The sequence below is a fragment of the Trachypithecus francoisi genome, unplaced genomic scaffold, assembly GCF_009764315.1.
Source record: "Trachypithecus francoisi isolate TF-2019V2 unplaced genomic scaffold, Tfra_2.0 Lachesis_group1, whole genome shotgun sequence".
NCBI lineage: Eukaryota > Metazoa > Chordata > Mammalia > Primates > Cercopithecidae > Trachypithecus > Trachypithecus francoisi.
Genome location: NW_022681454.1, coordinates 51,967,831 through 51,980,674, shown reverse-complemented (window position 1 = coordinate 51,980,674; position 12,844 = coordinate 51,967,831). Strand labels below are relative to the sequence as shown.

At 39.0% G+C, this 12,844-nt stretch overlaps 1 protein-coding gene across 1 annotated transcript in view; it reads right to left on the bottom strand.

Annotated features, from left to right (window-relative positions):
• Window positions 1-12,489, bottom strand: part of PRKG2 (protein kinase cGMP-dependent 2) — a 116,178-nt gene extending 103,689 nt beyond the window's left edge. Inside the window, exons 1-2 of the mRNA XM_033214294.1 lie at window positions 12,253-12,489; window positions 1,853-2,326 (exon numbers count right to left, since the gene is read on the bottom strand). Of these exons, the coding sequence (XP_033070185.1) occupies window positions 1,853-2,313 (461 nt within the window). The 5' untranslated portion in view covers window positions 2,314-2,326; window positions 12,253-12,489. The remainder of the gene's footprint in view (window positions 1-1,852; window positions 2,327-12,252) is intronic.
• Window positions 12,490-12,844: the final 355 nt, after the last annotated feature.

The following is a 12,844-nucleotide window of genomic DNA, read 5'->3' as shown; positions in this document are numbered from 1 at the left end:
TATAGCAGAGCTAATAATTTATCCTTAAATAAATTCAAGGAAATATGCTTATCTCAGATTTTTCAGCACCAGGAGAATGGTGTTTTGCCTCAAGATGAGCATATGTCTTTGAACAAAGTAATTGAACATAATCTTGATTGAAGAGAATACATCTGGTGTCATATATAGGGAGAAGGTCAAAGAAGATGAACTGCTACTAAATTCTCTTACATGTCATTCTTCATAAAAAAGCACATTGATATTTGTAACATTTTTGTGAGTAAATAATAGATTATACTTATGTATATATATATAGTAATGCAGTATACATTCTATAATATTATTATATATGTGTATATGGATACATATACTATGTAGAGTTCATATATCTCTGATATAACAAAAGAGAACACTGGATGATGCTCAGTTTTTTTAAAACAAATATAAGTTTGTGCCATCTATAATTTCAGAATTCATACCATTAAAAATAATTATTACTTTTGAAAGGAAACAGATGAGAAAGTTTTAGACTAATAAAAATTTTGACTTAATAAAACTCTGCTGAAATCCAATATTAATCAAATTTCTTTCAGTCACAGGATATTACAATTAATAATCTGGCATCACTAACTTCCTTCACAAATATTTATTGATCATTCACTATGCTTCAAATACTGTCAACAAATTGATTAATTAAACCTCCCTTTATAATTCTGTGGTTAAAATTAATCATTTGTTTGTCTAGGTCAGATGTTTTATCTTCATTTATAATACTTATGTTAGTGAATAAGTTAAAGTTTGTTTCAATTTCACAGATCTTGCATTTTGCAATAGAGATTCAGGCTTGACCAAGGCGTTATTGAGGCAAAAGATTTAATTTCAGTTAATAAATACTCAGTTGAAAATAGTGAAGGAAGGGAACCCTAATTCATGATGTTTCCAATGAGTCTTCCCTGACCCAGAAAATCGAACTTTCACCCATAAAGAAATGTACGCGCACGTGCGCACACACACACACACCCCCCTATACATGAATGCAGTGGCAAAGATTTATATGTTCTTTTAAAAACTCAAATTTTTAAAAGTAATTCTAGCTTTTAATTGTTCCCTCTGCCTGAAATCCTCTTTCTGCCTGGTTCATGCTACTTGAAGTCTGTTAAAGGTCACTTCCTCAGCCAGGCCTTCATGACAAGCCTGCTTCTGTTGTTGTCTCCCTGACCTCCTTTCCCCTCACTCCAGATACCACCTGCCATAGTATTGGTTTGTATCATATTATTGATTCCAATTAATAATTACACATTGCTGACTTGTTTCTGTGTATACTGCTTACCGCCCCTGCTAGAAAGGCTCTGTTTCTATTCACTGAGGCATACCTAGAATCTAACACACTGGCTGGCAGAGAGTAGAGACCAACATAAACTGGAATGAATGAATGAATGAATTCATCTTTCTTTAAGGCTACAGTATGTTCCTTTTTCATGACACTTGAAAAGAAGAATGCTAAAATGTGACTGTTTTTGGCTAACATAGTCACAATTCACTATGATGTGTATACATTTTTAAGTTCACTCCTCTAGAAAGAGAAGTGTACACTTTCTAATACTATTTCACACCCCTAGGGTTTTCAAGGTAATAGAAATAACTGTGAGTAAACTGAGCTCCTCACAGAGTGAGATACATAGTGCAATTTCTACTTTAAACTTCTGCCCAATGGGAGATTCTTTTGCAAAACAAAATCATTTAAAAAACCCCTCTACCCCCACATCTGAAAGGGTTAATATGTTCTTTATCATTAAGGTGGCTTAATAAATATCACTCTCATATTTCACAATATTAAGGCCATCTGAGTTTAAAGGTTGTGGAAACTTCTTACCTGGAGTCTTTTCTGACTCTTGCTTTCTCAAAGGAAAATTCAGGGGGTTTGTTGAGATCATAGGTCCGGGTTGTTGGCTCAGCAGACACGCCAGCCTTTGCTCCCCTCCTGCTATGGAGAGAGACCAATCCAGAGGTCTTCTGGTGGACCTCAAGAGGCACTTTATCTGGAGAAGCCTGAAGCGGGCTTCCTCCCTGCATATGCACCACATCCTGCAGCTTGTTCAGCTGGATGCACTTGTTCTGGAGCTCTTCTGTGAGTTCAGCAATGGCCACGGTCTGCTTCGACAGCTGCTCCCGCAGCTCCTTCAAATTGTACTCCCGCTCCTGGATCTCAGCATCCTTCCTCCTCAACTCTCTCTCCAGCTCTGTCACCTTGTTCCGCAGAGCATCAGTGGTGAGGTTCCCAGAGTGTCCATCTGGGTGCTTGGAATGTTTAGGTTTCACTGAACCATTTCCCATTTTGCTCAGGGACCTGAGAGGGCACAGAATTGGGAAGTATCAAGTGGAGTTTCACTTCCCAACAGTCCCCACCATTCCTCTCATTCCTATCTTGTTTCATAAATAGGAACACAGCAATCATCATTGTTTGAAAAGTAATAAATTTCCCCATGTTTCCAGAAAAAAAAAAAAAAGCTATCTATTGATTTCTTTTTTCCCTCCATGAGGAAGAGTTGGCATTTGGGTTCATTCTTACCTGTCCCTTTGAGAGCACAAGTATCACACCTAAACATTTTGCACAAATGGTCTGAGTTACCTGCTGTTTTCTCTGGATAGTCTCTCTGAACAGCTGTCAAAATCATCACAACAAAACTGTGACTTGGATGTTAGCATGGCAAAGATAAAATGCAAATGAGCAGCTACAACAACAGAGGTATGGAAATGTCATAACTTTCACAGCTCCCCATGCGGCAACAGTAAGAAACCTTCCCCAGATTTAGAAAATTACACATCTGCATTTCTCAGAAGACGGAAGCAGAGTTGGTGATGCTTGATTAGCACTTTCCTCCTGCTGTATGTATCTATTAAGTTTTTGCATTTCTGATAACACTCACTGCTAAAACACTTCTGAACTGTGGTCACCAATAGGAAGAAGAATTTTAAATTGTTCTACATCCTTTATTTTATGTCCAAAGTGGAGGATCTCCAACATGTACGACCCATGCCTGCAAGGCTCTATTCTTTTCCTATTAAGAATGTCCTCCTATATTGGTGTAGTGTGGGAAGTTATGAAAATTTCAAAAATTAAAAAAATGAATGTCCTCAGTTCAGGCCCCAAAGTAATCATGAATCTAGTGAGTCTCAGGATGTGGTATGCAGATCAGGGGTTATGAGGGATGATTTAGTTTATTCAGAACTTGTTTTAGTCTAATAGCTATGTATTTATTTTAACACATATTTGAAATATAAATATCACCACAAAGTTGTGATCTCATTGTTATTATTGCTTCAGTGAAATCTAAACTAGATATTTAGGCTTACTGAGTCAATTTGATGAAAATAAAAATAAATCATCTGCAGATAATAAGCACATATGAGCAGAATCATAAAAGTAGAACTTGAATGTGTGGAGTTTGGGAAATACTGTTCTGACTAATTATTATAATGTTTAAAAGCTCTTTAGACTACCTATTTAAACTTCATACTTTTACACATGCAGTTTTTGACAGCTGATATCATTTGGCTGTGTCCCCACCCAAATCTCATCTTGAATTTTAGCTCCCATAAATCCCCATGTCGTGGGAGGTACCCAATGGGAGATAATTGAATCATGGGGGCGGGTCTTTCCTATGCTGTCCTCGTGATAGTGAATAGCTCTCATGAGATCTGATGGTTTTATAAAGGAGAGTTTCCCCTGAACATGCTTTCTTGCCTGCCACCATGTAAGACATGCCGTTGCTCTTCCTTCGCCTTCTGCTACGATTATGAGGCCTCCCCAGCCATGTGGAACTGGGAGTCCATTAAACCCTTTTCCTTTATAAATTACCCAGTCTCAGATGTGTCTTTATTATAATAGCAACATGAGAACAGACAAATACAACAGCCATAACCCAAAAAGCATTATAACACTTGTAAACTAAGCTTGAATTACTTCTGATTATCTCAAATCAGAAGAAATGAAACTTCGCAGTTTTATAATCCACACATCTGCCCCCTCTCCCTCCAAAGTTCACACTTAAATAGAAGTGAAATACTTAGAGTTTTTTCACTAGTTCTACCAGAATAATAGTGACCTCTACAACAACAAAGGCACAGATGCAAAGATGTAACACAGTGTCTAGGTTTCAAACAGATGTGACCAAATAGTCAATGCAGATTGCCTACAATGGATGGTATAAACAGAAAATAAATGCATTTATAAAAGCAATCTTGAAACACCTAGATATTTCTCATATAATTCAGGTTCAAAGTGGTCATTAATAAACATTAGCCTTCGGAGAATTGCCTTAATATGTTGCAGAGATGTGGCAGGTTTAACCTTTAAGTTTCTGTTGACTTGGCAGCATTTACTGATCTTGTATATTATGAATATATAAGAAGGATGAAGAGACTAGAATTCAAAGAATTCGCCCTGGACATACTTGTATCCTGAATAAGCAATTCAGAATACGTTATATGGAAATCTGAGAATAAGCCTGAATGAGATTATGAATTGCAAGCATAAGAAAGGTACTCCAAAAATATTTTAAATTAATGTGTACACACATTTTTAACACGCATCAGTGAGCCATTTTCTAGACAGCCTTCTCAGTTCATGGACAAGTATTCTTAGGTCACTAGAGAAAGAAGGGAGATGTAATGGTAGGAGGAAAAGGATTTGCCTTATAAAGAAAAGAGCACATACAAAATCTTTCCAATTTAATATTAAACTAACAACTCACTCATTTTTGTTCATGGAAAAATTGTTTACTGAGACCAAAGTATCATATACTATATCAGGGGCATATCCCATCATGGATTTGCAGTCAAATTTGACACAGAAAACAGTTTTAGCATTACAAATATGAAAAGGCTTAGAATCATTTTTGCTCTATGGATGGTATTCGAAAAATTCTGTGCCAATCCAATAATTTTACAAACTTGAAGCACAGTAGGTAGAGGATGTTAAATTCTCCCAAAACACCAATTATCCTCTGGTTTAGTTGGAAGCTATGTAAATCTTTCAAGCTATTTAGAATTTCAAAGATGGGAAAATGAGAGTAACTCATCTTTCAAGTCACTAATTTAAGATACATAAGTAAGTTACTAAATGGCTCAATACTAGTCTGATTTCTTACTTAGTTCATCCATTTAAATATTGTTGTCCCTGAAGCCAAGGTTTCAAGACTCTGGCTTCATAAAACCTAATTAGATTCACTCTGTTTCCTGTATCAGTCACTAAGATAAGCTATTCCTCAAATACGTATTGCTAGCCACAAAGAGAAATGAACCACAGAATGTTGCTCCATCAATCTGGCAACTGCAGGTTATTAAAATCATTCTTACAGTCAGATGGCAGCACATGATGTAATAAGAAATGAGTTTGGAGATAAAGATCAGAATTTAACATGAGCAATAGAGTCAGGCCAATTAGGGTTATAAAATAATCTGCTCTTTCTCAACCTTCTATATATTCCTAAAAATCTTTGAGTCTTACTTTCTTAACTACAAAAGGGAATATATTTATATCTATCTCATAGGGTTACTATGATTATTACATTTGTAAAGTATCCCATACAATGCCTGGCAGGTCGCACACATGAAGTAGGTAAGCAGCTCTTATTATAGCATGTAACTAGAAACAGGCAATTAATGTCTTGGTGTGAAGAAAACCCAGAGAGGATCATTTCTGGGTAGGACAGAAGTCTAGTAAACTGAATGTCTTCTAACAAGAGTCTTTTGTGGGTTGTTTGTTTGTTTGTGGTGACAGGGTCTCCCTCTGAGGCCATGAGATGCAGCGGCCAGTGGTGCAATCACTGTAACCTGAAACTCCTGGACTCAAGTGACCCTCTTGCCTCCCCCTTCAGAGTAGCTAGGACTACAGAGGCACACCACCATGCTTGACTGATTTTTTTGTTGTTGTTGTTGTTGAGATGGGGTCTTGTACTATGTTGCTCAAACTGGTCGCGAAATCCTGGGCTCAAGCCATCCTTCTACCTCAGCCTCTCAAGTGACAAAACTCTTTAAAGAAGCACGTTATTCCTTTGGGAGGATGTGGCCAGGAGTAAAGGACTCTTACTTTTCCTGGATTCTATCTTCCATTGAGAAAAGAAATAATTTGGAAACAAACAGCCTGCAAAACAAGTTCCCCACCTAAAGATAGAGACAAAAAAAGATTATTTATGACACGGAGCCAATTCATGACTACAAGGACTTAATAATTGAAACTCTGTAATTCTCTCATGTAGCCCCTATTTATTTTCACGCATTGCAATGAAATGCTTAAAACACAGAGGTCCACCTAAATATCTTTGAAGGCAACCAAAAACCATAGTTCACTGTGGGGGCAATACTCTTCTGCAGTTAGGTATAGGAGACAGCAATCAAATGAGTAGTGGCATTTCGCTAGAAGAGAGAAAAGCTATATACAACTACAAATTATTATATTAATGTAATCACCATTTAGAAAATGCTGTCCACCATGAGGTAATTAGAATAGACATAAGAAAAGCAAAAGTGACTGTGAAGGCGCCTGCAGGCGGATTAACACCTGGCAGTCAATGTGGGAGGAATTAAGCTTTGTTTTCTGTTTTTCCTCCAGCCCTATAGCAGTTTGAAACCAGAATCTTGGCTCTGGTCTAGATAATATCTATTTCTCTCTCTACCCATCTGGAGTCTGTTATAAATATACACAGACAAACACACACACACATATATAGATGTGTGTGTATAGCTACGTGTATATCTGTCAATATGGGAGATGGTATAGTGCTGGCTAAGGTTACTGATTCAGAGTCCCAGTCGAAGCACTTTCATTTAGTGGTCTATATGCCCTCAGGCAAGATACTTGAGTGTCAGTAATGGAAGAAAAAGATAGAAACATAGAGAGATAGATAAAATAATGCTGCCTGTCATTTAGAGATTTTAGAGGATTAAATGAGATAAATCATGATGAAAATTTAGCACAGGTATTAGCATATAGTATTTAAGAAATATTAAATGTTACTATTATTATCACAGTTAACATTATTTATCCGACAATTTATCTTAGAAGAAAAACTTATTGAACAGAAAACATGTACTAAACCAACACAATATCGAGGAAGAACTGATACTATCCAACTTTAAGGCTTACTAATAAAGTAATGGTAATCAATATAGTGTTGTATTGGTGAAAAAATAGACAAGTAGATCAATGGAACAGAACAGAGATCCCAGAGGTAGACCTAAACAACACAGTCAACTGATCCAAAGATCAAAGAATACAAAAGAGAGCAAAGACAAATCAATGGAGAAAGGATAGTCTTTTTAACAAATTGTACTGGAACAACTAGGCATTAATTTTTTTAAAAAAAATAGAATCTAGATACAGACCTTATAGCTTTCACAAAAATTAGCTTAAAATGGATCACAGACCTAGATGTAAGACACAAAATTACAAAACCCCCCAAAGGCAACATAGGAGAAATTCTAGGTGATCTTGGGTTTTGTGATGACTTTTTGGATAAAAGACCAAAAAGCCTGATTCATAGACAGAAAAATATTGATAAATTTGACTTGATTAAAATTTAAAATTTCTGCTTTGAAAAAAGAGAATGAAAAAACAAGCCATAGACTGAGAGAATGTACTTCTAAAACATATGTCTAATAAAGGAGGAATTCTGAACACTCAATAATAGGAAAACAAACAACTCAACTGAAGAATGGGCAAAAGATCTGAGCAGACACCTCACCAAAGAAGACACACAGTTGGTAAATAAGCATATAAAAAGATACTCAACATCATAGGTCACTAGGGAATCTCAAATTTAAACAATAATGGGATAATACTACACACCTATTAGAATGACTACAATCCAAAACACTGACAACACCAAATGCTGGTGCGAATAGGGAGCAACAGGAATGCTCATTCATTGCTAGTGGGAATACAAAATGATACAGTTACATTAGGGGACAATTTGGCAGCTTCTTACAAAGCTAAATCTACTCTTACTCTACAAGCCAACAATCATGTTTCTTGGTATCTACCCAACTAATACGAGACATATGTTTTCACTAAAACCTGAACATGAATGTTTATGGCAGCTTTGTTTATAATTCCCAAAACCTGGAAGTAACCAAGATATCCTTCAGTAGGTAAATGGATAAACAAACTGTGGCACATCCATATAATAGTGTATTATTCAATAATAAAAGCAATATCAGCCAATGAGAAGACATGAAGCAACTTTAAATGCATATTGCTGGGTGAAAGAAGTCAATATGAAAAGCCTATCCATTGTATGATTTCCACTATATAGCATTCTGGAAAAGACAAAACTTGGAGACCATAAAAAGATCAGTGGTTGCCAGGAGCTTGGGGAAAGACAGAAAGGAATAGGTGGGAAAGAATATTGACAGGGCAGTAAAACGATTAATATGAGACTGTATTGACATATACATTTCATTATATACTTGTCAAAACCCATGGAATGTATAAAAGGAATGAACCCCAATGCAAACTATGGACTTTAATAATAATGCATCAATATTGGTTCCATCACTTGTAACACACGTACCATACTGCTGAAAGATGTTAAGAGCAGGGGAAAGTGCTGAGAGGTGGGTATATAGGAACTCTGTGCTTTTTACTCAATTTTTTTATAAACCTAAAATTTCTATAAAATAGAAAGTCTATTAGTTTAAGAAAAGAATTATGTATTAAGAAATGAATGCAAGAAAGCTCATAGCACAGTCAAGGGACAGGCTGAAATGTGTGATGGATGAAAGGAGAGTAATGAATAATGAAACTGAAAAAGTAAGATACTGAAAAACTTCCTATGCCACATTATGGTATCTGAATCTTAAGATACACTAAGTTTTCTAGTTATGTGGTCAGATTTGTCCTTTAGGAAAATAATACTCTCATAAATAAGGAATGGAGTAAAAAGAGCTTAGAGGAAGTAAGACAAGGGAAGATACTATTGCACCAATCCAAATAGGAGGTGATAGTTTCAGGATTAAAGCTCAGAGTCCCAGCACTACTTAATGACTTGAACTTCTTGAACTCGAGAAAAAAATTGACCATCTCCATGGTAGCCAGAGAGAAAAACATTGTCATATGAGATTCAATAAAAGTTACAGCTATATGTAACACTGCAATGTCCTTCCCTTCAATACATCATGGAAAGCAGAATTGATTTTTTAATGATAATGGGCAGTTCGGCTGGAAATCAGAGGGGTGAATTATACAGACGTTTACAGATAATATTCTAGGTAGATAAGAAACTGATACATTTGATGTTACCATTAGCTTGTCTCTCTAAAGTTCCTTTAGAAAATAATTGAATATACAAATCCCTGATTCTTCTCCCTGAAACAAAACCACACAGAGTTGTCCTTGTGAGAAACAGCTCACTTTCACATCAATGCCACAATTAAAAGCATCTGTCCATCTGACCTTGTGACTGTTGACCTGGGGCTCAGTTTGGAATCTACTGCTTGTTTTCTCTGTCCACACCATCCTGGCTAGAGAAAAACTTTCTCTTGACAGGAAATCATATGACCTTATTGTACCAAAGTTGCAGCTACTCTGGAGGTTGATTATTTCTTTAAACTGCCTCCCCTCCCCACCCTCTGCCCCAGCAGAATGTTTGCAGCGAATTTTATGAATGCCACATAGCCTATATTTGACTACCAAATTCAGCTATTTTGGGGGCTACATTAACAGATAAACAAGCAAACACACAGAAATGTGGGTCTGTAAGTCCAGGTCAGAAGATTATAGCTGACAGAATTTTTGAGTGGTGGCAAGAAGAAAGAGGATGAGGATTTGAAAGTTTACATCATGGCGACTGGGTAAAAGGTAATGTCATTGACCAAAATGAGGAGCAGATTTGAAGGATAGGACGGTGAGTTTAATTTTGGATATACTCAGTTTGAAGCGCCAGTGGAAACTTTAAGGTAGAGAAGTTTAGTGAGCAGTAAGAAATGAGGGACAAGAAAAGCTAAAGAAAAAGGAAAGCTGAAAATATTAAGCAGTTATTGATACATAAATAGAGGCTGAAGTTGATGAATTGGATGCAAATGCCCAGGATATTGGTGATGAGGAGAGGAAGAGTGTCTAGGTCTATATGAGGTTGGAAAGAAAACTGTAAGATATGGTAAGAAGGTACTGCTTTGGTTAAAGTGAGAGAGGATGTGAAGAGATTAATATTAAAAGAAAAGGATGAGTAGGAGGAACACTGCAGGATAGCATCTCTAATGTAGTAATTAAATGGATGTGCACGGGAGGGCAATCAAAATGATTTCAATGTTTTGATCTTAGGAGGCTTGAAGGAAAGTAGTACTATCTACTCTTCATTCATTCAGTCATTCCAAAAGAACACATAGGGCACCGTGTATGGGCTAGGCACTGTGGCACTGATAGAAGTCAGGAGAATGAGCTTGCTTTGAAAAGACAGTAATGAGTCTGGATTTATACATATTGATTTTGAGATGCTTTTGGGTCATCATGATGCAAATGTCTAGCAGTTAGAAGCAAAAAAGAAAAGTCAAGGGAAGAGATTGCTCCATAGAAGACTTGAAGTCCCATTTGTAGATGAGATCACTAAAGGAGATAAGAAAGGAATGTCTCTATTGTTACCTATGAACAAATAGGTAATATCTGTGGATATTATTTGTGGGAGAGGAGGAGGAGGAGGAGAAGCAAATAACAAAGAAGGAGAAGGAACATGTATACCAATAAGAGATTTAGGAGAAGCATCAGAAAGACCATGCAGATAAGATCCTTAAGAGGTGAGCAGGCTGTACTCACATCCCACAGGCCTGTCACAGGAAATGAGATCAGAGGGAAAAGTACTAAATCTGATTTGTCAAAGAAGAATGGGGATAGACACCCAACTACAAAGAACCATGGAAAGAGCTGACACTAAGAGTAGAGCCTGCAAGATGGTATCACGGTTCACGTAAGGGATTTTTAAAATAATGAAAACTTGAAAATGTCTGCAGCTCCAGGATAATGAAGCACAGGAGATTGGAAAAATGAAAACATGGGAGAAGAAGAGATAATTGATAGGAAAAATAGCCTAGAGGAAGCAAGACAATAAGGGATCACAGGCCTTGGGCAACAGCCAGGCAACATATACCTTCATTGTGAGGTGAATTCTCATTAGCCTCACTTGTAATGACTTCATAGAACTGGAGTTAAGGATTTCATGTAAAAGAGAAAGATGTCTGGGCATCATCTTTTCAGGTCGTTTATTCTTAGTCACACAGTGTTCCAATGGAGAGGATGCGCTCTAATTCTCCAAAGAGAATTCTCTACCATATTAGCCCATACCCTCCTGTGCAAAACTAAACAGGAGTACTGAAAACAGCTAGTGTATGTTATGTGGGATGATTGCCTTCTTCAAGAGTTAAATAGAAACTTGCAAAGAAAAGAGACAATTCTAAGAAACTGTAAGTATGACAGTGTGGTGGGGTGGAGGCAGGTGTATGTTGCTCTCTTCCTTAAAAAAAAAAAAAAAAAAAAAAAATTAAAAGCCCCTGAGAACTTGGGGAACAAGATGAAGATCAGGAAATCAAGGCATTTGTCCCAGCGTCACCCTTTCTACCTAATTCTGCATGCATTGTTTTTATTGTCAGCTCTGGCCTCAGCTACTTTGTACTTGCATCGTAGTTCTTCTCAAAACTGAACCTATTTCTTTTTCTCTCATCCCCAAAGTAGCTGGTTTCTGGGCTTTGTTTGCTCTTGTTTCTTCATCACCGAGAAATACAGAAATATGAAAGCGCCTCACGGTGCCGAGAGTGACAAAAGGACACCCACACAAGTTTACCAGGACTCCTAAAAGTCCTTGTCTGAGGACTGTCCCCTAGCAACTACTCAGAGCTGGATGAAGCAAAGCCGGGAGCGCAAGCCCTGACAGCACCGCCAAGCCCTAGCTTGGAGCAACAGCCTCCACCGCCGCTCCTCCCTAAACCTAGAGAACCCTGAGGACTCCCCACTGGGGCTGAGCCTCGCCCGCCCTCATCCGAGCCTCTAAACACAAGTAGCCTTTCCCTGCCTCCAGGAGCTCAGGAAACGCTGCCACACCTAGCGAATGCAACGCGTACACACGTCCACACTCAAACAGCACAATCAAGAGACCGGCTGGGTGTGGAATAGAGGCGCACATCGCGCAACGCATGCACAGCATGCACACGCGCGCACACCGACCCTGTCCCTCCCGGTGCGCCCTCAGACCCCGGTGCCCAAGCCCCCCAGGCCACGAACCTCACCAGACAGCCGGGTAACTTTCCAGGTGCGCAGTTTGTCACCTCGGCGCGGCCGCCCCTGCGTCTCAGCGTCCTCTCCCACGCCGCCCTCCCCAGCTGCCTGCGGCGCCGGAGCCCAGCGCAGGTCAGCTCAGCCAACCCCGCCGTGCGCACAGTGCGCAGCGCGGGCCCGGGGCTGCTGGCTCAGTCGCTCCGGCTACGTGTGAGCCGGGGGCGCGGGTTAGCGCGATGCGGGCAGGAGCTGCGGCCGCGTCGGTGCTGCCGCCTGGCTCCGCGGCGGGGGCCGGTGCAGAGGAGACACGCAGGGAGGGAGGGAAAAGAGGAAGGAAGGAGGAGGGAGGGGGTCAGCCGGGGCTACTGCCTGGAGAGTAGGGCGCCGGCTTCCCTAAAGGTGGGGTCACCCGCGCGCGCACCCACACCAGCCCGAACCTTTACTCCCGACACAACCGCAATGTGCACTTTATACCCCATACCCTCCAGAGTGAGGCAACTTAAGTAAGGCGATAACATCGTGGTTGTAAGCATTTTTGTTCATGTTATTATTTCTATTTCAAGTGTCTGGGACGAAGGGAGAGGAAAGTTCAGGGAGGTGTTC